General features: G+C 39.1%; 1 protein-coding gene across 1 annotated transcript; it reads left to right on the top strand.

Moving 5' to 3' along the window:
- The first annotated feature begins 240 nt into the window (after window positions 1-240).
- LOC147369166 (olfactory receptor 2T27-like) lies at window positions 241-1633 on the top strand. Its single transcript, XM_086411104.1, has one exon. The coding sequence runs from the start codon at window positions 312-314 to the stop codon at window positions 1284-1286; it is 975 nt and encodes a 324-aa protein (XP_086267230.1). The 5' UTR covers window positions 241-311; the 3' UTR covers window positions 1287-1633.
- Window positions 1634-26613: the final 24980 nt, after the last annotated feature.

Raw genomic sequence — 26613 nt, 5'->3', positions numbered from 1 at the left:
GTAATTTGCTTGTCCCTTTTTGGCTCCTGCCATCTTCTTTGAGAAGAGCAAGCCCCAGAGTGAGAGACTTATGGTGGAGTATATCTGTACTTGACAGGCATCCTAAAGCAAAATGCCTCCACCTGACTTACAAATATGGGAGCAAGAAAACACATGTTTACTATCATAAGCCACTGAAATTTGTGGAGTTACTTTTTACCTCATATTATTACAGCAATACCTGACCAATAAAAATATTTTCAAAAGCTTTTATTTTATTTTACTTCTGTTTCCCTTTCCTTCTTCTTATAGCTCAACCAGATCAGTCAACCATGGAAGAAGAAAATGAGACATTAACAGCAGATTTTATTCTCTCAGGACTCTTCCCCAATATGAACTATGTCAGTATTCTTATCTACATTATCATCTTAATTTATCTTGCTGCAGTAACAGGAAACTTCTTCCTGCTCCTCCTGATACGGATGGACTTGAGTCTCCACACTCCAATGTACTTTCTGCTTAGTCAGCTTTCTCTCATAGACCTGGCCCTCATCAGCAGCACTGTTCCAAAGATGATGGTAAACTTTTTCTCTGGAAGGAAAGACATCACTCGGGCAGCCTGTGGAACCCAGGTATTTTTCTTTTTTACTCTTGGGGGTGCTGAATGTATCCTCTTGACTCTCATGGCCTATGACCGATATGTGGCTGTCTGTAACCCCTTGAGATACGCAGTCATTATAAACCATGGGGTCTGTCTGAAAATGGTCATAGTGTCTTGGACTGGGGGAATTTTAGCTTCCACAGCCCACACATTCTATACTATGAGCCTGCCTATCTGTGGCTCCAGAGAAATCCACCATTTCTTCTGTGAGATGCCAGCAATCATGAAGATCTCATGCAAAGACACTTCCATCTATGAAGTGGTGGTCTTCGTGATGGGCATTTGTTTCATCATCATCCCTTTTGGATTTATTATGGCTTCCTACATGCTCATCTTCCACACTGTCCTTCATATGAAATCCCCCCAAGGCAGGAGCAAAGCCTTGGCCATCTGCTTCTCCCATCTTACAGTGGTAAGCTTTTATCTAGGACCATGTGTTTATATGTACATGACACCTGGTTCTTCTCATACCCCTGATCAGGAGCAGGCTGTGTCTGTATTTTGCACTGTGCTCACACCCATGCTCAATCCATTCATCTATAGCTTGAGAAACAAAGATGTTTGGGGGGCTTTTCAGAAGGTCCTGAGGAAGCATCCAGTCTTTAAATGGACCACATACATATCAAGGTGGAAAACAGTTATCTAGAGGGTCAAAAACAAAGACTTCAAGAGCATCTCAGTGGCATTTTCAAGCATGAGGAACTTTGCTGTAACCCCATACACAAACCACATTATTGAATTCAATTAACAATATTAATTCAATAATAAATAGTTCATAAGGAGCTTTTTCTCAGTTTCTAATAGCTTGTTTTCAAAATAGATCAATCCAATTGCTATTAATCAAATCAGCTCATAAGCACAGACAAATTTCCAATCTTCTCTTCTTAAACATCAAATATTTAGACATTTTTAAGTGTCCTTAAGCCTCAGCTTTATTTGGCATTATTGGTAATTCAAGTCTTGTTAATTTCCATTGTTAGAAGTACAAAGTTCCTGTGAAAGACATATGTGACTGATGTAAAAAAAGAATTGATTTTATCAAGGACAATAAAAAGATAATTTTTTTCGGTTAAATACCTGACTCTTTGCGACCCCATAGGCTGTAGCCTCTGTCCATGAAACTCTCCAGGCAAGAATACTGGAGTGGCTAGATAGTCCCTTCTCCAGGGGATCTTCCTGACCCAGGGATTGAACCTGGGTCTCTCACATTGCAAGAAGATTCTTAACCATTTGAGCCACCAAGGAAGCCCTAAATACCCTAGAAAACGCAATATGTTGTCTCTATTCTCTCTGCCTATCTTGGATAGAAGCTTTTCTTGGACAAGCTTTGGATTCTTCATTCATTGAGTGCATTTGTAACTCAAGATAAAAAGTAGAAATAAGAGTATCAGAAGGCTACACCTACCCATCAGCTATTTAGAGGAGGTACCCTCTGCCTATGCCAAATATTTCCCAGACTCTGGAATCAGTCCATATTCACACCTGTTTTGTTTTTTTTTTTTCCCCCCGTATGGGATACTTTTAAGCTCTTATAAAGCACTGTCATTTATCCGTAAAAAATGTGTAAATAAGTCAACTTTGATGCACAGAGTTAAAAAATTGGAGTATTTTTGAAGAAACTTATGTAAAGCAATTGCAAGTTTCATCAAAAAATGAAACACATTGAACTACGAATGAGGCTGAAGTAACCAATAAAAGTTAGCAACATTTCACAGTTGATTATATAAATATTAGAGAGATGTTGCATTGAACTCCCAAGAGGAGATCCATGACTGCATGTGGAAACACATGCAAACCCAGATTGCTAACTAAAATTAGAGTGGGTGATGCCTCTATTGCTTAGGACATAGACTATAGACTCTCTATTGCTTAGAACATAGACTACAAGCAGGAAAGCGGACCAGCTGCTACTGAGAACATGGGCTATAAAGAGCATTCGGGCAAGGCTCTCTCTAACATTGTGTCATGTGAGGCAATCCCACATTTCACATGACAAAAGAGGATAAAGTCAGGTTAGAATTGTGAGTCCCAGTAATAAGGCCCAAGACAAGATTTTCTAGATGCAGAAAAGATTTTATTTAGTTTTCTATGTCTATGAAAATAGTCCTTGATATCAGGCCATATGAATCATAATAAAACTTTGTGATTGAAATACATTACAAAATCTAAGCTTGTTTTCTACCTTCATGAGTCTGTTTCTGCTCTGTATATAGATTCATTTGTATTATTTTTTAGATTCCACACATAAGTGATATCATATAGTATTTTTCTTTCTCTGCCTGATATACTTCACTAAGTATAATATTCTCTAGGTCCATCCATGTTTCTGCAATTGGCAATATTTTATTATTTTTTTACAGCTCAGCAATATTTTATTGCATATGGATAACACAACTTCTTAAGCCAATCATCGGTTGATTGATTGGGCACTTTGGCTATTTTCATGTCTTGGCATTTGTAAATAGTGCTGCTATAAATATTGAAGTGCTTGTGTCTTTTCAAATTAGAATTTTCATTTTTACCAGATATATACTCAGGATCACATGATAGCTCTACTTTTAGTTTTGAATGAAAAATCCAGACTGCTTTCCATAGTGGATGCAACAATTTATAGTCCCACCAATTTAAGCTGGATTTGGAAAGGGCAGAGGAACCAGAGATCAAATTGCCAACATCCATCAGATCATAGAAAAAACAAGACAGTTCCAGAAAAACATATACTTAGGCTTTATTGACTATGCCAAAGCCTTTGACTGTGTGCATCACAACAAACTGGAAAATTCTTCAAAAGATGGAATACCAGACCACGTTACTGCCTCCTGAGAAATCTGTATGCAGGTCAAGAAGCAACAGTTAGAACCAGACATGAAACAATGGACTGGTTCCAAACTGGGAAAGGTGTAAGTCAAGGCTGTATATTGTCACTCTGATTTATTTAACTTCTATAAAGAGTACATCATGAGAAATGCTGGGCTGGATGAAGCAAAAGCTGGAATCAAGATTGCCAGGAGAAATATCCATAACCTCAGATATGCAGATGACACCACCCTTATGGCAGAAAGCAAAGAGAAAGTGAAGAGCCTCTTGATGAAAGTGAAAGAGGAGAGTGAAAAAGCTGGCTTAAAACTCAACATTCAGAAACAAAGATCATGGCATATGGTCCCATCACTTCATGGCAAATAGATGGAGAAACAATGGAAACAGTGTCAGACTTTATTTTCTTGGGCTCCCAAATCACTACAGATGGTGACTGCAGCCATGAAATTAAAAGACACTTGCTCCTTGGAAGAAAAGCTATGACAAACCTAGACAGCATATTATAAAGCAGAGACATTACTTTGCGAACAAAGGTCCATCTAGAGTAAAAGCTATGTTTTTTGCAGTAGTCATGTACGGATGTGAGAGTTGGACCATAAGGAAAGCTGAGCACTGAAGAACTGATGCTTTTGAATTGTGGTGTTGGAGAAGACTCTTGAGAGTCCCTTGGACTGCAAGATGATCAAACCAGTAGATCCCAAAGGAAATCAGTCCTGAATATTCATTGGAAGGAATGATGCTGAAGCTGAAACTCCAATACTTTGGCCACCCAATGCAAAGAAATGACTGATTGGAAAACACCCTGATGCTGGGAAAGATTGAAGGCAGGAGAAGGGGATAACAGAAGATGAGATGGTTAGATGGCATCACCCACTCGATGGACATGTATTTGAGCAAGCTCCAGGAATTGGTGATGGACAGGGAAGCCTGGCATGTTGCAGTCCATGGGATTGCACAGAGTCAGACATGACTGAGTGACTGAAATGAACTGAACTGAACTGAACTACCATCTCTCTGTGGCTTCTTCTTTGTCTTTGGATGTGGAATATCTTTTTTTGGTGGGTTCCAACATACTTCTGTTGATGGCTGTTCAACTTCTAGTTGCAGTTTTGGTGTTCTTGCAGGAGGAGATGAGCGCACATTCTTCTACTCCACCATCTTGAGCTAAAAGCCTGAAGTAGCGTATGTCTTTAGACTAAAGAGCGTTTTTTAGTTTTTCTTTTAGATAGGTCTTCTAGTTTTAAATTGTCTCAATGTTTATTGATCTGGAATGTCTTCTTTGTATATTTTGGAATTTTTATACATTTTTTAAAGGTTATACTCCATTTACAGTTCTTACAAAATATTACTGTATTCTTTGTGTCATACAATACATACTTGTAGCCTGCTGCTGCTGCTGCTAAGTCACTGCAGTCGTGTCCGACTCTGTGCGACCCCATAGACGGCCACCCACCAGGCTCCCCCGTCCCTGGGATTCTCAAGGCAAGAACACTGGAGTGGCTTGCCATTTCCTTCTCCAATGCATGAAAGTGAAAAGTGAAAGTGAAGTCGAACAGTCGTGTCCGACTCTTAGCGACCCGATGGACTGCAGCCCACCAGGCTCCTCCATCCATGGGATTTTCCAGGCAAGAGTACTGGAGTGGGGTGCCATTGCCTTCTTGTACCATTATTTGTACCACTCACTCTCACATCCTTTCATTGTCCCTCCCTACTCACCACTGAAAACTACTAATATGTTCTCTGCTCCTTTTTTCTGTTGTTTTTATATTCACTAGTTTCTAGTATACTTTCGATTTTACATATAAGTGATATCATATAATATTTGTGTTTATCTGACATTCCACTCAACATAATGCACTCCAAGTCCACCCATGTTTCTCCAAATGGCAAAACTTTATTCTTTATGGCTTAGTAGTATTCATTGCATATATCTATATGTACCACTACTTTATCCATTCATCTGTTGATGGATACAGGTTGCTTCCTTATCTTGGCAACTGTAAATAATGCTGTTATGAACATTGGGGTGTATGCATCTTCTTGAATTAGTGTTTTTTAATATATATATATATACACTCATGAATGGAATTGCAGGGTCATTGGGAATTTTATTTTTAGTTTTTTGAAAAAACTCTACACTGTTTCCCACAGTGGCTGACCAAATATTATGTTCCCAGCAACAGCACAGGAGGGTCTCATTTCCTCCACATCCTTACCAATATTTATTACTTGTGTTCTTTTTCTGATAACCATTCTAATTGGTTTGAGGTAATATCTTATGGTTTTGACTTGCATTCTTTTGATGATTAGCAATGTTAAGCTATTTATCACTAACAAAACAAAAAGGCAGCCTACTGAATAAAAGACAATGGTTGCAAATGATATGTCTGATAAGAGATTAATATCCAACATATATAAACAGATCATACAAGTCAACATCAAAAAATAAAACAACTCTAAAATAGGCAGAACTGAATAGACATTTTTCAAAGTGGAAATGCAAATCATCAATAGTCAAATGATACCTTTATTGTATTTTTTACATATACAATTGTGCTGGGTATAATATTCTTGCTTCACAGTTTTTTTCACTGAGCACTTGGCAGAAATTTTTTGACATAAAATTTAAAATATTTCTTTGTGGTACTTACATACAATGGAATATTACTCAGCCTTAATAAGGAATGCATTTGAGTCAGTTCTAGTGAGGTGGATGAACCTAGAGCCTGTTATACAGAGTGAAGTAAGTCAAAATAGAAAAACAAATACTGTATATTATTGTGTACACATGGAATCTAGAAAGATGATACTGATGAACCTATTTGCAGGGAAGCAGTAGAGATGCAGACATTGGGAACAGACTTATGGACCTAGTTGGGGAAGGAGAGTGTGGGACAAATTGAGAGAGTAGAATTGAAACATATACATTACCATATATAAAATAGGTAACCAATGGCCATTTGCTATATGAAGCAGGGAGCTCAACTTGGTGCTCTGTGACAATCAAGAGGGATGGGATAGGGTGGGATGTGGGAGGGAGGTTCAAGAGTAAGGGGACATATGCATACCTATGGCTGATTCATGTTGATAAATGGCAGAAGCCAACACAACATTGTAAAGCAATTATCTCTAATTAAAAATAAATTTAAAAATTTTAAGAAAGGAAAATTCCAAGAAAGAAAAGAGGCTAAAGAAAGTCATATGGAATGCACAATGATGTTATTACAATGGTAGCTAATGATGGTTTGAAAACAGCAGGGAGAAGTGTGTTCCAGACTGCTTCAGTTTGTGAGATATATGTTCATGAGTCCAAATAAATGGTTTGAAGAGGGTCAAAATGAAACGTGAGATGTACATCATATCAAGCCCAAACAGGTTGAGAGTTTATGATCTGTGCTAATATTCCTAGTGCTAGAGGATTATGTTTACCACTTTAAAATCAAATGGTGCTTAACAAAGAGGAACACAAATGTCACAGTCATAATTAAAGTTAAGTTTAAGGTTAGTTGGGCTTCCCTTATGGCTCAGCTGGTAAAGAATTCGCCTACAATGCTGGAGACCTGGGTTCAAATCCTGGGTTGGGAAGATCCCCTTGAGAAGGGAAAGGATACCAACTCCAGTATTCTGGCCCAGAGAATTCCATGAACTTATATAGTCCATGGGATCACAAAGAGTCAGACATGACTGAGTGACTTTCACTTTCACTTAGAGTTAGTTATAAAAACAATGTGGTTGGTAGGTGTCAAAGTAACAAAGAAAAATTGACATTTACTGAAGAATGGGTGCCCTAAAGTTGGCAGTTGAAATCACTGCCAAACTCTCCCGTGAAATGAAACAGAGAATACTGAAGAATGACAGTGACAAAATATGCTGCCACAGTAGTCTGATACTTCAAGTAAAATATCTCTGGAAGGACAGTCCATACCCCAAATTTCAGTACTGCTTGAAATGAAATTGACCTTCCTATTGTCAATAAATATATTGATAAAATATAAAAAGCATCTTTTATTTTTCGGCATGTAGTTACCAGTTTTCTGCTCATCATTTGTTGAAGATACCATCCCCCTTGGGAGTTCTTCACTCAGCATATATTAGGGTTTACTTCTGAGGACTCTACTCAGTTCCAATGAACTATGGAGTCAGTGTCTTGCTGTTTTAATTACTCTAGCATTGAATCCAGGAAGTATGATGCCTCTTGTTTCTTTCTTCTTTTTCCTGATTGGTTTGGCTATTTGTGCTGCTCTGTGGTTCCACATATATTTAGCATTTTTAACTAATTTATATTTAATTGAATGATAGTTACTTTACAATATTGTATTGGTTTCTGTCATACACCAACATTACTCAGCCATGGGTATACTTATGTGCCCTCCCTCTTGAACCTCCCTCCTACCTTTCAACCTATCCCACTCCTCACAGAGCCCTGGTTTGAGTTCCCTGACTCATACAGCAAATTCCCACTGGCTATCTATTTTACATATGGTAATGTATATCAGTTCAGTTCAATTCAGTTCAGTCGCTCAGTCGTGTCCGACTCTTTGCAACCCCATGGACTGCAGCATGCCGGTATTCCCTGTCCATCACCAACTCCCAGAGTTTACTCAAACTCATGTCCATTGAGTCAATGATGCCATCCAACCATCTCATCCTCTATCATCCCTGTCTCCTCCCTCCTTCAACTTTTCCTAGCATTAGGGTCTTTTCCAAAGAGTCAATTCTTCCAATCAGGTGGCCAGAGTATTGGAGTTTCAGCTTTAGCATCATTCCTTCCAATGAATATTCAGGATTGATTTCCTTTCAATGAATATTCAGGATTGATTTCCTTTAGGATTGACTGGTTGGATCTCCTTGCAGTCCAAGGGACTCAAGAAATATTTCCATGCTGTTCTTTCCATTCATCCCACCCTCTCCCCACCTGTGACCGCAAGTCTGTCCTCTATGTCATCATCTCCATTGCTGCCCTATGAAAATGTTCATCAGTACCATCTTTCTACAATTCATATATATGTGTTAATATATCATATTTTTCTATTTCTGACTTACTACACTCTGTATAATAGACTGTAGATTCTTCTACCTCATCAGAACTGACTCAAATGTATTTCTTTTTATGGCTTAGTAATATTCCATCGTATATATGTACCTCCCTTTCTTTATGCACTCATCTTCGACGGACATCTAGGTTCTTTCCATATCCTAGGTATTGTAAATAGTGCTGCAATGAACATTGGTGTTCAAGAGTCTTTTTAAATTATGGTTTCCATAGGGTATATGCTCAGTAGTGGGACTGTTGAGTCACGCCTAGGTGGTGCTAGTGGTGAAGAACCTGCCTGCCAATACAGGAAACATAGGAGATGTGGGTTTGATCCCTCAGTTGGGAAGATCCCCTGGAGAAGGACACAGCAACCCACTCCAGTATTTTTGCCTGGAGAATCTCATGAACAGAGGAGCCTGGCAGACTATAGTCCATTGGGTCGCACAGAGTCGGACATAACTGATGCAACTTAGCACGCACCCACACGTGGAAGTTCTACTTCTAGTTTTTAAAGAAATCTTTATACCGTTTTTCATGGTGGCTGTTATCAATTTCGGGAATTTTTACATTCCCACCAACAATGTAAGATGATTCCCTTTTCTTCACATCTTCTCCAGCATTTATTCTTTGTAGATTTTTGATGATGGTCATTCTGACCAGTGTGAAGTGCTATCTCATGGACGCAGAGTCAGACACAACTGAGAGACTGAACTGAACTGAACTAGCTCTTACAATATACCAGGCTGGTTATTGGAAACTGCTCTTTTGTTTTCCACAAGGTGGCATTATAGTCTTTCTTGCCAACCATCATGCTCTCTCTTCAGGCATCACTCCATGTTTATCAGAACTTGTTCTCCCAGACACACTTGGGAGTGCACACAAGGCGCCTGTGGCAGAGATGGGAGTTCTGGGCTTAGTGTTCATGCCCATCTGGGTTACCAGTGCACCTGCTAGGGAAATCCCTGGGGATGGTGCCCTGAGAGGCTTATGGGATGTTTTCCTGTTGAGCACAATCTTTTTAATAACCTTTAAATTCTTTTCTGTCTCTTTCCCAATATCCTCCATGCCATCAGTTGTAGAACTCCCACCTTACTACTTGAGAGGCTGGTGGAAAAAACTGAATCTTTCCAGCCGTGACTGTCACTTACTCAACACTTTTCTTTTCCTACAAGGAGTGGTCACCTCCATCGGATAAATCAGTGTTACTCAATATTTCCTTGGGGAAGGGCAGCACAGGGAAAGTTTCTTTTACTGTCCCTGCTGCAGTCAGACTGGCATTTTTCTTTTCACTCCAAGGATGAGCTTGACTTCTGCAAGTTTTCCCATGGGTGAGTGCCTGCCCAGTTCAGCATTTCCCTCATTTTTTGTCTGGTAGCAGACTAAGGAGTCTAAGCAGTTTCTCTGGCTCTGCTAGTTCTGCAGCCATATAAAATTTTACCTGTTGCTACCAGTTTGGCTCATGGAAAAAACTGCTCCCAAGTCCTTGAGAGTAAGATGCTAGGTAACAAGGTCTTGATTCCCAGGAGTCTGGAGCCCAGGATGGAGTAGAGAAGGCAGTACTCTTGTTTATATAAGACCCCTTGTTTCCACTGGGCCTCCCTGGTCATTCTGTCATGTCTTCCAGATGGTGTAAGTGAGGCAAAAGCAGGAAAAGCAGCACCCCCCTTGCTTGTGTTGTTAAGAGTCTGCTTCTAGCTGGTTTCTGCTTTGAACTCTGGGTGCAACAGGGACAGCAGCTGCTGTAGGGAAAGTGGCAGGTGTGTAAGGAAGTGCTTTCTAAATGTAAGAGCAGGAAGATAGCTAGATATGAGCAGAGAATAACGGTTCATTGATCAGGTGGTAGGAAATCATACATCTTGTGAATGACAGGGAGTCTTGGGCAGACAAAACAGTAACCTCCAGATTGACAGAAACCATATATCTTGGCTGACAAGGATCCTAGAGGCAGACAAAGAAAGGTGAAGAAATGTGGGAATCTCTGGTGTCAGAAGGTAAGTTTTCCCTCATTATGCTCTCATTACAATATAATTAGGCTTACAGATAAGAAGTTCCCATCATGCATCAATGCCTTGATACATCTAACCAAGATCAGATAAATATTATAAAGCAATCATCAATCAATTGATAGTAAATAAATATTTAAAAATGAAGACAAACTGGAAAACAAACAAACAAACAAACAAACAAGAACAAAAATCCCTCCTCCCCTTGGGAAAGTGGAACTGGGATAAAAATCAGAAAATACCCTTCCATCCTCAATGGATATTCTGCCCAAACATTTTTAACCAGTTTGCCAAAGGAACTCAGGGCAGTCACTCACATGATCCTGCCCACTCTCCCTTTCTGAGAGTGTACTGTCACTTAATAAATCCTCAGTTTGCTTTCTTGGACTCCGTGTCTTGTCTCTGAATTCTTTCTGCAATGAGACAAGAACCTACTCTCTAGTAAATTAAATAGAACAATGTTGCCTACACAAACACAAGGTTGGATTTACCACCCCTAGTTCAGAACTCATTCTTTATTGATATGAGGGAACGCTGTGGAATGTAAGTGACTACAGTAATAACTGTAAGAGCAACTGCCTAAGATGAAAGTTGTGACTGCAAGGACTATTTACTACATTATTATATTGCATATGGAAATTGCTTTAGCTAATGAAGAAAGAGACCAAGACTAAAATCCTTCTCAGAGAGCTGGGCAGATCACATGCAGATTTGATCTCACTGTACCAAAAATTACTGCCCCACAGGTTCCTTATCTTAATGGACAAGATACTGGGTCATCTGAGAGGAAACTGGGTTACCCTCACTTCCCAGCCATGTGCCAGGTCTGAAGCCTGACCTACTGGGCACAGGGACCCTGGGGACTGTGGGACAAATACAAGACTGGCAGGGGAAGGGATGAAGATCAAACTTCTTGAAGAAGATTAACTGTATTTTTAGAGTAGCTATAAGCAGTTGAGGCAGAAGAATAGCAACTTATTATAACTTGAAATGAAAAATCACTGTGCATTTGCCCTAGGCCTGCTTTCCTAAAGAAAAAAAAGGCTGTTAAAAACTTTTTAGAAACATTTTAGAAACATTTCAAACAGGCACTGAAGTAGAAAGAATATAATGACCTCTCCTTATACCCACCAACCAGGTTCAGTTCAGTTCAGTTCAGTCGCTCAGTCGTGTCCGACTCTTTGCGACCCCATGAATTGCAGCACGCCAGGCCTCCCTGGTTACATAACAGTTAATACCACGTTTCCTGTGTCTCTGTCCATTTCTTTGCAGAATACAATCCCAAATCAAATCCTAGACAACTTGTTATTCTGCTCCAACATAATTCAGGAAGGAATTTCTAAAAACCAGGGGCATTTTCTTACAGAATGTCATGACCTTGGCACATCAGACAAAATCAGAAGTAATCCTTGGTATTGGTTAATGCCTGGTGCACAATTAAATTTTCATAATGGATATAAACATATTTTGAGAACTAGTTTTTGGATTCAACATCTATATAAGGCCCACTCAGTCCCCTTTCTGTCTGTAACCGCCTCCCCACACCTGCCAGAGGTTAATTCTTACCTTATTCTTTCTTGTAGAATGACCTCTGGAGTCCACTTATGCTTTCTATTTTCTAATAATCTTTGTAGTAGAACACTGTATTTTCTTGTTATTTACTCATATGCTATTTTTAGCTTACACAGGACAACATTCTTGTCCCTAGAAATTCCGAGGTTAGAATTTAGGATATTTGCCTTACTGACTAAAACATATTGCAGAAACTAAAAGTTGAGAATTATGTTTTATTCAGTGACCTCAGTAAGGATCAATAGCCAAGATACAATCTCTCCAATAGCTCTGAGGAACAGTTCCAAAAATGTAAGGAGGGGGCCAGGATATATAAGAGATTTTGCTAGGAAAAAAAACAACAACAACATATAGTTGAACACCAAAAGATTACTGGTAATCACACAAAAAAGCCAGACATCTGAGGTTAATAAGTTTGGTGTTTTTCTATGTAAGGGCAGATCCAAGAGTCTGGGCCTATTGAAATCATTCTTTTGAGATATATCTTAATCATCTATGATGGTATCACATTTTTCTCCATACTGAATTCCCCTCAGGGGATAGCTGCAGGGGCTGATGGCTTTAAGGCCCCAACATCCTTCATTTACTGAAAAGGCAGGTGATCTTTGTCCACACACTCATGTGAGAAGAGAGAAAATAGATTCAGACCATGTCTCCTGGGTTCTGTAGCTCCAGCAGACATAGGGATACTCTGAGGTTGTGTGTTAAATGTTAAGTGTGTGCTTTTTCGGGTTGGTGGTAGTGGTGGGTGGGTAGGGGATTGTTGCTCAAAGATTTAATAAAGTCCCTTTGACCAGGGAAAGGTGACAATTAACTTAGACATGCACTCCCGCAGATCCTTTCAAATGAAACAATTCTGGCATCCCACTGCCAAAAGGAACAAAATGAGAGGACAGAAGTGGGAGAGACTAGATAAGGACAGAGAGACAAAAAATGAGCAGAGAGAGAGACTGCTGGGAAAGGCATGTTCTGTGATAGCCCCACAAGATGGGCAGAGGCAAAAACCTACTTCTAATATCAAGCCCCTTGCACCCTGTCAGTGTTTTCAGTTCAAACCCAAGTGGATTCCTCAGTGGGTAAAAACCAGTCCCAGAGCCAAGGTCTGGGCAAGATCATTCAGGATTGGTCTGGTTGGAACCACACTGTCCAGTGAAAGTCAAAGTCAAACTAATGAAGCGTCATCTGTTATCAGACAGATTACTCCTTTTAATTTTGTATCAGTGAGGTGTAAACACCTCACCTGTTTTCTTGCTGGATTGGTCTTAACAGTTTAAGGGAAAAAAGAGAGTGTAATTCAAGTTTGTTAATTTACTCACTTATGTGAGTACCGATTTGGTCAGCTGGCCAGGTAGTTTGCCAAGTAACCAAGCAAGAAATGAACCATCACACATTTTGAGCCATTACACACTTTGGCTCTGATATAGCAGTTTGACATATGAGGACTCATAGAACTTAACTTCTTCTCTTGACTATACTTGGTTCTGGAGAATTTGTTTTTATCCTTTATGTGAGGGAAAATGTCTGTAATACTGGAAACAAAAAGTGAACAGAGAACTGGGGGTGAGGATGAGAGCAGGTATTCATCCATTCAGGGGCGCATGCCCCAGCATGACCACTGACTTCTCAATCCATCTTCACTTCTTCATTCCAACTGTCATTTCTTCCTCTACCCACAACTCTGATCACTTCTGGCTTGAAAAGGACAGCAGTGAAGTGCTGGAACAGTCTAGACAGGAAGGTGAGTAGCAGGTCTGGAGAGGGAAGGTGTCCCCAGGTGCTTGCCTGCCCTGTGCTGCCATCCCAGATGCCCCCCTCTTCTTTCTTCTCTTGTTCTGCTCTCACTCTCCACCACAGGTTGCAGAGAGGTTCCCACAGGCCTGGCAGGTACATCTCAGCATCTCCCCAGTGATGGCCTCCACAAATGCTCACTTCTGTATAAGGGAGCCTCATGTCTGGAGGCTTGTCCTAGGCCACTTTTCAGTGTGCTCTGCACCTTGGGTCAGCTCTTTCCTGACCAGTAGCCATCCAAGCATTGATTTCCTGAGGGAAATTTAGACCAAGAATGTCACCTGTCATTTTGGTAAATGAAGAATGTTGTAGCTTCCAAGTTATCAGCCTCTGCAGCCAATTCAGACTGTGCACGCTTAGGGGAACTGTGGATGGGATGGAGATAAATAGGATGCTGTCCCTAGAAGTTAAGATGCATATCAAAGGTGTAATTCAATATGCCTAGGCACTTGCAGCTTCCTATACTTAGAAAAGCATTAAATTCATTAACTTGAGATGTCAGATTTTCTTTCATTAGAAGTAATCTTTTCATGTTCAGACTACCTGGGCTTCTTTGCTTTTGTTTGCAAAAACTCCTATATGTCCTGACTCCTCACTTACCTTTTTGTTTTGCTGAAAGTTTTCACTTTCATCTCAAGTTCAAAAGATTTGTTAACAAAATAAGCCACTCGCTATATACAAATAAATAATACAAATATTTATTTAAAAATTATCTAGCTTACTTTCAACATACTAACAGTAAAAGAAAAGAGAAACAGAAAAAGCAGAAGATACATCCCCAAATTGGGTTTTGACCAACATCCAGACTCAATCAGCACTGGGAAGTCCCGTGTCACAGCACATCTGGAGTCCCAATTGGGAAAAATGTCCCAGGCAGCGCATCTGCTCTATGGGTGAGACTTCAAAGACTGCAGTTTAGAGTTCCTGCTTATAATCTCAGGATGGATTGCTCTTCTTTGTCTCTGAAGTCTAAACAAGACTATTCATTTAATTTCCCTAACAGTCGGCCCCAGGATTGTTTAGGCTGAAGAACATAGGAATAAGGCAAAATAATAGAGTCTTATTCATTCTATAAGTAACGATGTAGAACATATTGTAGGTTTTAGTGAAAACAGTCCATTCACAATAATTGATGGAGTGTTCCAATAAGCAGAGTTCTCAAACTTCAGTTGGTCCATACAGCAGTCCTGCCATGGCCCTGTCACAGTCTGTCAGCAAATGGGTGCTATCAAAGCCTAGATAATTTAACCACCTTTGCAAAATTATATGATTTTATGCTTCTATTGGCCAACAGTAGGGCAGGGGATATTTTTGTGTTACCGTTTGGAGATCCATTTGCTATATTCTCAAAGAAACAAACTTATAAGAGGGTTAAAAGTGCATAAAAGCAGAAGAGCTGTCAAGGTGCCTAGAAGAAAGGCTAGAGAGGAGAATCAGGACCAGACACTGGCCCATGATGTTAGTGTTTCTGTAGGTATGAGAAGTAAAGTGAAGTGAAAGTCACTCAGTCTTGTCCGACTCTTTGCGACCCCATGGACTATCAGTCCATGGAATTCTCCAGGCTAGAATACTAGAGTGGATAGCCATTCTAGGTATGAGAAGGCTCAAAAATTTGGGCTCATTAAAAAAAAAGAAAAAAAAAATCATTACTTGAAAAATCTGACTGTCTGAAGGCCTGCTTTGTCCATTTTTTCCACAGAATGAGTGCTTTTCTGATATCCACCCTGAATTCCTTTCAAGGGGTTGTGAAGTTCAGCAGTTGTAGTGGCCATGATTTCATCTTTGCAAGCGCAGTCTACAAGTGCCAGTTTCCAGTCAGCAGGGCCCCTTTATAGCTACTGATTTGACCATGCTTTGGGGGAATTTCATGGCCATTATGTCTCATGGTGCTGGAAAGGCTTATTTCCAGGTCTAGTGAAGATTCCATTGGTATGCCACTCAGTGTGCTGTTACTGGACCAGGCCCTGTGAATAGCAAAAGTCTCCAGACCATTCCTGTCTTGCTAGTCTCTTGGTCCAGGAAAATATTCCCTCTTGTCGCTTCTTCCCATATCTAGAGTTACATTATTACAATCATCAATCATTGATCTCATATGGAACTATATATATATATATATATATATATATATATATATATATATATATATATAATTTTGTCAGTGGCTCAATCACCTACTTGGTAATGTAAGAGACAGAAATTTTTTGAAACAGGCAACATAGAAAATAATATAACTAGCAGTTATCAGTAGGGTCACAAGCCAGAATTTAAGTCAAGAACTTTCATTAGGTATAGCCCAGTATACCACAAGTTATCTGACTTAGTTAAATGATTATAGCCAGGGGTTAATCTCCTGGTTTGTACATCATGGAGCATTTGATCTTTATCTAAAGATTAACTACTGATACAAGTTTTAGAAACAAAGTTAGAGTATCCTTTTAACAACTTAATTAAAATCTAAACAATACAACATAACAACAGGGAACTATCTCAGAAGTGAATAACAAGATTAGAATTAGATGTTAGGTGAAACATAAACATTTTTCATTGTGAGGGCATTAACCCTGCAGCCAGGGAAGGCTTTAAACCTATATATAAAAATGAGGTTTGTCAAGGAGATGTCTCAAATTTCCCATAGCCCTGACTGCTTAATTTACAACTTCAGCAATTTACAATTTAATTGCTTACTCATTTTAAACCACCCGATTTAGGAGGAGATTATTCCCATGTTTTAAGAACATCAAGGGGCTTCCCTGGTGGCTGAGCTTGTAAAGAATCTGCCTGCAATGTGGGAGACCTGGGTTCAATCCCTGGGTCAGGAAGATCCCCCTGGAGAAGGGAAAGGCTACCCACTCCAGTATTCTAGCCTGGAGAAGTCCATGGACTATAGTCCATGGGGTCACAAAGAGTCAGACATGGCTGAGCGACACTCACTGTCAAGGACATCAAGATAGCAATAGTTGGACAGTCAGGGGTTAATTCTGTAGAAGCATGAGAAGCTTTATCTACATGTACCATAATCTTCATAGATCCCTGTGAAATACTTCTTTACTGCACCAAAGTAGCAAAAGATTTTAAAAAACAAATATAAATCACTTAAATTCAAAGAAATTCACAATCTGTTATCAAAAGCTGCATTCTAAGAAAACTTTGTCCTCTTAACAGAGAGATAAAACCAAATTCCAGTCTGCTACCAGGTTACTGTTAATAACAAAATTTGTTTATCTGGTTAATCTTAGAAAAGTCTTTTTCATAAATTTTGAAGAACTAGCAGTATTCCTCTAAAGGCATCAGAGCAAAGCCATGGAAAGTATGTTTAACATCTGATTATATTGCAATTGACAAAGGAACCTGGTAATTGCTGTGACATGTAACACTTTAATATGATAACCAGAATTAAAATTGACAATATTTTATCAGGACATATCAGATCTTTATGAATTCCACAGAATTTAGGATATCTATATTAGTAAAATCAACCATACAGTATAACCTGAGAAGATTTATCATTACTTCAACAGTACTTCCCATGTACTTTCATGTGTCAAATGAACCCATGCAGTTTATTACCTCTATGGGAGATCTCAGGGCTCTCTGAAGCATCCCAAAGTCAGCTAGAGGTCAAAAGAACTTCATTAATCTTAGGAAGTTTTGCCAAAAATTAACAGGGTTTATAACACTCAGTCAGATAGGATCATATAGGTCATTGTGAAACAGCAGTTATTTGCTTAGCCACAGTTAACAAAAGATTTCAAAGGTGAACATATAACAGATCACTTCAGAGGTAAAGACATTTAAAATCCATTATCAAAGGCAGTTCAACATCTCAAGAAAAATTATTTTATGCACAGAACTCTTTTCTTGGAGTCCACTTTCAATAAAATATCTCTTTAAAAAAAAAATCATTTTGTTCATTTTAAAACAACCACCTGTAAGTCAGACCTACTTTCATTTTTTTCTTAATAAAATGTAATTTCATTTCTCGTAGTTTTTTCTTTTCTAAAAATACATCTTATTTTCCTTAAGCAACCATTAACTGTCCTTTATATTAGCATACTGTAGATTGTTGAACATAAATACCAGTGATAATTTCTAAAAATACTTGCTTTCATATACAAAACATCTCAGGATGGCACCAAACATATTCATTAATAGTCCAAAATCTCTCTAGCTTTTCTGTGAGAGGAAGTTAGTGTTCAGTAATTAATGTCTTCAAATCTTATTTTGTTGACCTAGCTATTCAATAAATTTTCATCACTTAGTTTAGCATAACTCTAGAAATTCAAGTTACCCCAACCTGGAGAGACTAATTTAGACAGACAATTCTAAAATACAATTATTCTTAATAGAGTTCATTTAAAAGCCCTTGTCCCATTTATATTTCTCTTTTTTTAAGAAAAATTTTCTTCACTTGAGTTATTTTCCTTGTTGACAAATTTAGCTTACATTAAAGCTATGCACAATAAAAGTATTATACAATGTTGATGACTCAAGACATGTCTTAATTATGTCAGGCGAGTGTATTCCCCTCAGTTCTGTCTCATCACAACAAAGATTTGGACTGACGGACATTAAAGCCCTCGGCGTGTCACAGCTCTCAGGTCTTGGACAGACCGTGTTATAGCTCTCAGGTCTCAAAAGGACTGTTTTATAGCTCTTAGACAAATCAGTGTTACAGCTCCGTGTTACAGCTCTATTTTATTTAGATAATAGCAGGAAAATCCATCCTCGAGGCGTGAGGACATGTCGACCCAAAGATGCGAAGAGAAGAGAGCCTGAGACCGCGTGCACACGCGCGCGTGAGAGCCCCAGCCCTTTGGCTCTTCTTTTTATAGGTTTTTTTCTCCCCCTGGGCCTGCCCTATGTAAATTGGACTAGCCAGGAGTGTTGTTTGTTCTGCCTGAGGTCCTCACTCAGGTCCAAGGACCTTCCTTTGTTCTATTTTTGAGGGCTTTTCCCTTCCTTGTCTTTTAGCCACCACCATTCTGGACTCCTGTTTCCTATTCTAACTACCTAACAATTAGATCAGCAAATAAACATTAATACTAGATATTTAATATTGAATATTTCCCAGTTCACGTGAACCTGAAATTCATTTAGGTTAATTTCTCTTGTAATTGATTTGTAAGCACTTAACTATTCTTTAAGCCAATTGAATTAGAGCTCATTTAGAAATCAACCCCATATTATCCAAAAACAAAGACACATACTGAGACATAGATAAATCCAGACAGATCTCATAGTTTTCCACTTGAAATTTAAAATGTCTCTTTGACTCTTTTCTCTCTTTTTTTTTAACCTTGGCTTGAAATTCTAATTTGCTCTGGCAAACTGGGCTCTGTATTTCAAGGACGTGACAAAGGTTGCATGCTGTGCTAAATCACTTCAGTTGTCTCCAAGTCTATGTGACCCCGTGGACTGTAGCCCACCAGTTTCCTCTGTTCATGGGATCTTCCAGGAGATCCTCCCAACTCAGGGATTAAACCCGTGTCTCTTGGATCTCCTGCGTTGGCAGACAGATTCTCTGCCACTAGCACCATCTGGAAAGCCCAGGCAAAGGTTGGCTTCAAGTTTTTATCTAGGCAGGCCTTTGTAAAAAGCTAGCTGTTTTAAATTGCATATGCAAAAAGAACTGGTTTTGCAGTTTCGAAGGAAAAAAAAAATCATTTTAACCAGTTTTCTCCAGAGTCTAAAGAATATCATGGCCATCCTGTGTCATAAAAGTCATTTTTCCTTTCTCCTGTGTTTCATAGTTTTACAGCTAAAATATAGACCAAATAGTGTTCAAATTGACTCTGGTAACAGGGGCAGGGGAAAAAAAAAAGCTTGCTAGAGGAGAAGGAGTGGAGGAAGTTGGGGTTCCCTTGCCCCTACTGAGAGATAGGGAAAGATAGAAGGGGATTAGCTGATGGAGAGGGAGTCAGTGGCAGATGGGGCCCGGGGTGGGGTTGGGGGCGGGGCGGGGGGGCGAGGATGGGGTGTGGGGAGGGGGCGGAGTGGTGTAAGGCAGCAACAGGACAAAGAAAGGAGAAAGAAAGGGGGGTGGGGGACACTGTTAGAGCTGTGGGCTATCTCAAGGGAGAGCCGACTTAAAAAGTGACGATATGATCAACTAAAATACAATTTTGGCATTGTAACATGAACAATCATCCTCACAAATAGCATAATTCTTTTTTCCAACTGTAACTTCTTTTCAGACAATTTCAAGTTAAATTCATGTGCCTTCCAGTAAGGAGAGGAAGATCCAACCTCTCACCTAGCATGGCACATTCTTAACCTTGCTCAGTCATTCTTAACCTTTCTCAATCAGCACAAGCCGCAAACATTCAATAGCTTCTAAAGTTTTGGCCTGCTTTAAGTTTCCAATTCTCACACAATTCAGTGAATACATCCCATTCATTAGCTAATGAGCCATAAGGTGAATCTTTCCATCCAGGAATAAAAACGTCATCAACTTTAATCTCTTGCTTCTCAAAGAGTGGCATTGTCTCACAAATCCCACTCACAGCGCCAATTAATGTTTTGCCGAAAGTTTTCACTTTCATCTCAGGTTCAAAAGATTTGTTAACAAAATAAACCACTCATTATTTGCAAATAAATAATACAAATATTTATTAAAGAATTATCTAGCTTACTTTCAACATACTAACACTAAAAGAAAAAAGAAATAGAGCAGAAGATACATCCCTAAATTGGGTTTTGACCAACATCCAGACTTAATTAGTGCTGGGAAGTCCCGTGTTACGGCACATCTGGACTCCCAATTGGGAAAATGTCCCAGGTAGCACATCTGCTCTGTGGGTGAGACTTCAAAGATTGCGGTTCAGAGTTTCCGCTTATAATCCCAGGATGGACGCAAACTGATATCATCATCAATTTGTGACCAAATTGCAAGCCTGGTTTCCTGTTAATGCTGTTTATTTTGCCTTGTAAAACTTGGAATGCTGTTAAGACTGGGATTTGGTTGGCCAGGCCCCTTCCAATTCAGTTCAGTTCCGTCGCTCAGTCTTGTCCGACTATTTGTGACCCCACGGACTGCAAAACGCCAGGCTTTCCTGTCTACCACCAACTCCCGGAGCTTGCTCAAACTTATGTCCATCGCGTCAGTGATGCCATCCAACCATCTCATTCTTTGTTGTCCCCTTCTCCTCCCGCCTTCAATCTTTCCCAGCATCAGGGTCTTTTCAAATGAGTCAGTTCTATCAGGTGGCCAAACTATTGGAGTTTCAGCTTTAGCATCAGTCCTTCCAATGAATATTCAGGACTGATTTCCTTTAGGATAGACTGGTTTGATCTCTGTGCAGTACAAGGGACTCTCAAGAGTCTTCTCCAACACCACAGTTCAAAAGCATCAGTTCTTCAGGACTCAGCTTTCTTTATAGTCTAACTCTCACATCCATACTTGACCATTGGAAAAACCATAGCTTTGACTAGATGGACCTTTGTCTCTGCTTTTTAATATGCTATCTAGGTTGGGCCCCCTCCAGGGGCTCAACAATCTCAAGATTCCTCCCCCATTTTATCTCCGCTGCTGCAAGTCTTACACTCATACCAGGCAGTCACTCCCAGTCACTCCTAGTCAAGGCGGTGTCCAGCAGGTTAGAAGCAAGGTCAGAGGCCCACTCCGCTTTGTCTCTGAAGCTAAGCAAGACTATTCATTTAATTTCCCTAACGCTCTTCAAAACAGTCCTTCAGAGCTATCTGAGAGGCTGCTTCCCAAGCTGAAATCTTCAATAATGCCCTTAATAAAAGATAATTCTCAACTTTTAGATTCTACGGTTTTTTGTTTTTTGTTTTTTTAGTTGACAGAAGTAGCTAAGACCACAGAACTTGAAACTGGTTTCTTTCCACCTTGGTTAGTGTGTGTGCATGGGGTCAACCTCTGCTGATGGGTACTGAATTTGGACTAGTAGAAATGGAGTTAGGGTGAGGCAGAGACTAAAAGGCTTGTACCCTGGAGTTCCCAACACCCATGAGCTAGAAAATAGGGGGCTTGATTAGGAGAAACCTCTTCCAGACTCTGTTTTTTTAGTTTCTGATCCCTATTAAGTTGGGGTCATAAACACCAGGTTAAAGGAGAGTGGGGAGTCAGAGCTGTTGCTCAAATAAACCTGTGCATTTGTGAAGTGGCATATGTCCATAATTGTTTATTACAGATTTACCATAGATGGAAAGAACCCAAAACCTATCCATGGAGACTAGCTAGGTATGTGATGATGTATCCATATGAGTAGACTATTGTGTGACATGAAAGAATGAGAATGTTTTCTATGTGCTGACATAGAAAGATCTCTACACTAGATCGTTTAGTGAGAATGAATGTCTATTGTGCTATTTTTGCAGAGGAAAAAAAAATCAATGTTATTTCCTCACATATGCATAATGAAGCTATGAAAATATATCTACAAAAAATTAGGCTGACATGTAAGAAGACTCACATGAAATATGAATAACAAATAAATAAACATTTTAAAAGACATAAAAGACTTACATAAAGATTTATTCACATGTTAGAACTTCACTATTGTAGTAGTGTAGTGACCAGTATCGGAGAAGGCAATGGCACCCCACTCCAGTACTCTTGCCTGGAAAATCCCATGGGCAGAGGAGCCTGGTAGGCTGCAGTCCATGGGGTCGGGAAGAGTCAGACACAACTGAGTGACTTCACTTTCACTTTCATGCATTGGAGAAGGAAATGGCAACCCACTCCAGTGTTCTTGCCTGGAGAATCCCAGGGACGGGGGAGCCTGGTGGGCTGCCGTCTATGGGGTTGCACAGAGTCAGACACGACTGAAGCGACTTAGCAGCAGCAGCAGCAGTGACCAGTATGTAGTATGATCAGTCATTCTGTGGATTCAATTCAATCTCAGTCAAAACTTCAGAAGGATGAATGGATTGACAGATGGATGGATGGACTGATGGAAGGATGGGTGGACTGATGGAAGGATGGGTGGACGGATGGGCTTGTGTTTTTTTTATATTCCTTCCCTTTTGAACGTCCTTCCCATCTCCCTCTTCATCCCACCCCTCTAGGTTGATACAGAACCCCTGTTTGAGTTTCCTGAGACATACAGCAAATTCCCATTGACTATCTATTTAGTGTAAGTTAATCTATTTAACATAGATAAATGTTAAACAGTGTAAGTTTCCATGTTACTCTTCCCATACATCTCACCCTCTCCTTCCCTCTCCCCATGCCTATAAGTCTATTCTCTATGTCTGTTTCTCCATTGCTGCCCTGTAAATAAATTATTCAATACTATTTTTCTAGATTCCATATATATGTGTTAGAATATGATATTTATCTTTCTCTTTCTGACTTACTTCACTCTGTATAATAGGTTCTAGGCTTACCCATGTTATTAGAACTGACTCAACTGTGTTGCTTTTTATGGCTGAGTAATATTCCATTGTGTATATGTACCAAACTTCTTTATCCATTCACCTGTCAATGGATATCTAGGTTGCTTCTATGTTCTAGCTATTGTAAATAGTGCTTCAATGAACAATGGGATACATGTGTCTCTTTCAATTTTGGTTTCCTCAGGGTATATGCCTAGGAGTGAGATTGCTGGGTCATATGGTGCTTTTATTCCTAGTTTTTTAAGGAATCTCCATACCATCTTCCATAGTGGCTTACATTCATTAATTACATTAATTACATTACATTAATTAATTACATTACATTCCCACCAATAGTGCAATGGATGGGTTTACCAATTTAATATTCAAAACTAGAGATAAAGTTCACATAGCATAACATTTGCCATTCTAAATGACCAACTTCCTGGCTTTAACATTCACAGTGTTGCACAATATTCATGTAGTTCCAAATATTTTTATTGGCAATGCAAATTTGGAATATTTGCCAGAACATTTTCAGTACCTGAAAAGGAAACTCTCTACCCATTAAGCAGTTACTCTTATTTCCCCTCTTCTGATTCTTCTAGCACCTCTCAGTTTCTGACGACTGCTACAACAGAGTACAATAACCTGGTAAGCATACAGAAATGGAAATGCATCTTCTCACAGTCCTGAAGGCCAAGAGTCTTAAATCAATATGTTGGCAGAACCATGATATTTCCAAGGTTCTAGGGGAGAATTCCACTGTCTGATTTCTGAGTCTGAAGAAAAATGCACAACCTAAAAGTTTAGAGTTTTTTATTCAGAGACAAAATTGAGGACTTAAGCCTGGAATGCAGGCTCTCAAATATCTCTAAGGGACTTCTCTGAAGAGGTAAGGGAGGAGCCAGGATATATAGGACATTCTGCAAAAATGACCAGGTTGTTGGACCATCAGGAGATTACTGTTGACAAGGGTGTCCACTCTCACCACTATCATTCAACATAGTTTTGGAAGTCTTAGCTACAGCAATCAGAGAAGAAAAAGAAATGAAAGGAATCCAGATTGAAAAAGAAGTAAAACTCTCACTGTTTGCAGATGACATGATACTATACTTAGAAAATGCAAAAGAAACTAACACAAAAATTATTAGAGTTGATCAGCAAATTTAGCAAAGTTGCAGGATACAAGGTCAATACACAGAAATCACTTGCATTTCTATATACTAACAATGAAAAATATACAAGCAACTCCTACAGCTCAACTCCAGAAAAATAAATGACCCAATCAAAAAATGGGCCAAAGATCTAAATAGACATTTCTCCAAAGAAGACATACAGATGGCTAACAAACACTTGAAAAGATGTTCAACATCACTCTTTATCAGAGAAATGCAAATCAAAACCATTATGAGGTACCATTTCACACCAGTCAGAATGGCTGCGATCCAAAAGTCTACAAATAATAAATGCTGGAGAGGGTGTGGAGAAAAGGGAACCCTCTTGCACTGTTGGTGGGAATGCAAATTAGTACAGCCACTATGGAGAACAGTGTGGAGATTCCTTAAAAAACTGGAAATAGAACTGCCTTATGATCCAGCAATCCCACTGCTGGGCATACACACTGAGGAAACCAGAAGGGAAAGAGACACGTGTACCCCAATGTTCATCGCAGCACTGTTTATAATAGCTAGGACATGGAAGCAACCTAGATGTCCATCAGCAGATGAATGGATAAGAAAGCTGTGGTACATATACACAATGGAGTATTACTCAGCCATTAAAAAGAATACATTTGAATCAGTTCTAATGAGGTGGATGAAACTGGAGACTATTATACAGAGTGAAGTAAGCCAGAAGGAAAAACATAAATACAGTATACTAACGCATGTATATGGAATTTAGAAAGATGGTAACGATAACCCTGTGTACGAGACAGCAAAAGAGATACTGATGTATAGAACAGTCTTATGGACTCTGTGGGAGAGGGTGGGAAGATTTGGGAGAATGTCATTGAAACATGTGAAATGTCATGTATGAAACGAGATGCCAGTCCAGGTTCAGTGCACGATGCTGGATGCTTGGGGCTGGTGCGCTGGGAAGGCCCAGGGGGATGGTATGGGGAGGTTGGGAGGGAGGAGGGTTCAGGATGGGGAGCATGTGATTTTTTTTTTAAAAATAAAATTAAAAAAATAAATAAATAAATAAAAAGAAAAAAAAAAAAGACTGGAAGGAAAAAAAATCAGATTTTCTACTTCATCTTGACTACTAAAGATATCAAAAGACATTGTTACATAAGATATGATATTTATTTAGTCTGTTTCCAAGCTGTGGATTTGTGATATATAGAAATCTACAGCAACTAAACTGAAGTAGGTTCTAAAATTGGATTTGATTTGTCTCCTTGTCAGTTTAGAAACAATATTATGAATATAAGTGACAAAGTTTGAGGGAAAGGCAACAACATGCCACTATGCTAGCTTTCACAAAACCTAATTTTCCATGCAATCTCTAGTGCATTAAAAAATGAAATGTAACATCAGTGTTGAAGGGTGTTTCCAGATGGCCTTTTATTAGCAAGAAAAAAAAAAAAAAAAAGAAAATGCAAAAGAAACTAACACAAAAATTATTAGAGTTGATCAGCAAATTTAGCAAAGTTGCAGGATACAAGGTCAATACACAGAAATCACTTGCATTTCTATATACTAACAATGAAAAATCAGAAAGAGAAATTAAGGAATCAATCCCATCCACCATTGCAACAAAAAGAATAAAATATCTTGGAATAAGCCTACCTAAGGAGACAAAAGAACTGTATATGGAAAATTATAAGACACTGATGAAAGATATCAAAGATGACATAAACAGATGGAGAAGTATTCCCTGTTCCTGGATAGGAAAAATCAATATTGCGAAAATGACTATACTACCAAAATGTGATCTACAGATTCAATGTGATCCCTGTCAAATTACCAATGGCATTTTTCACAGAACTAGAACAAAAAATTTCACAATCATACGGAAACAAAAAAGACCCCAAATAGCCAAAGCAGAAAGAAGAATGGAGCTGGAGGAATCAACCTTCTGACTTCAGGCTATACTACAAAGCTACAGTCATCAAGATAATATGATACTGGCACAAAAACTAAATAAATATATATATATATATATATATATATAATCCATAAAAGATAAATTCACAGAGGAAGACTGCCTCTAAGTTATTCTTTTGCACATAGTTGTCCAGTTTTCCCAGAACCACTTATTAAAGAGGCTATCTTTGCCCCATTGTATTTTCTTTCCTCCTTTGTCAAAAATAAGGTACCCAAATGTGTATGGGCTTATCTCTGGGCTCTGTAGCTTGTTCCATTGGTCTATATTTGTTTTTTTTTTTAGTGTAGATTGCCATCCTGATTCTA

This window comes from Bos grunniens, chromosome 7, assembly GCF_055505025.1.
Source record: "Bos grunniens cultivar Pamir isolate PY7600 chromosome 7, Bosgru_T2T1.0, whole genome shotgun sequence".
In the NCBI taxonomy this organism is placed as follows: domain Eukaryota; kingdom Metazoa; phylum Chordata; class Mammalia; order Artiodactyla; family Bovidae; genus Bos; species Bos grunniens.
This window is presented reverse-complemented; position numbering and strand designations above follow the sequence as displayed.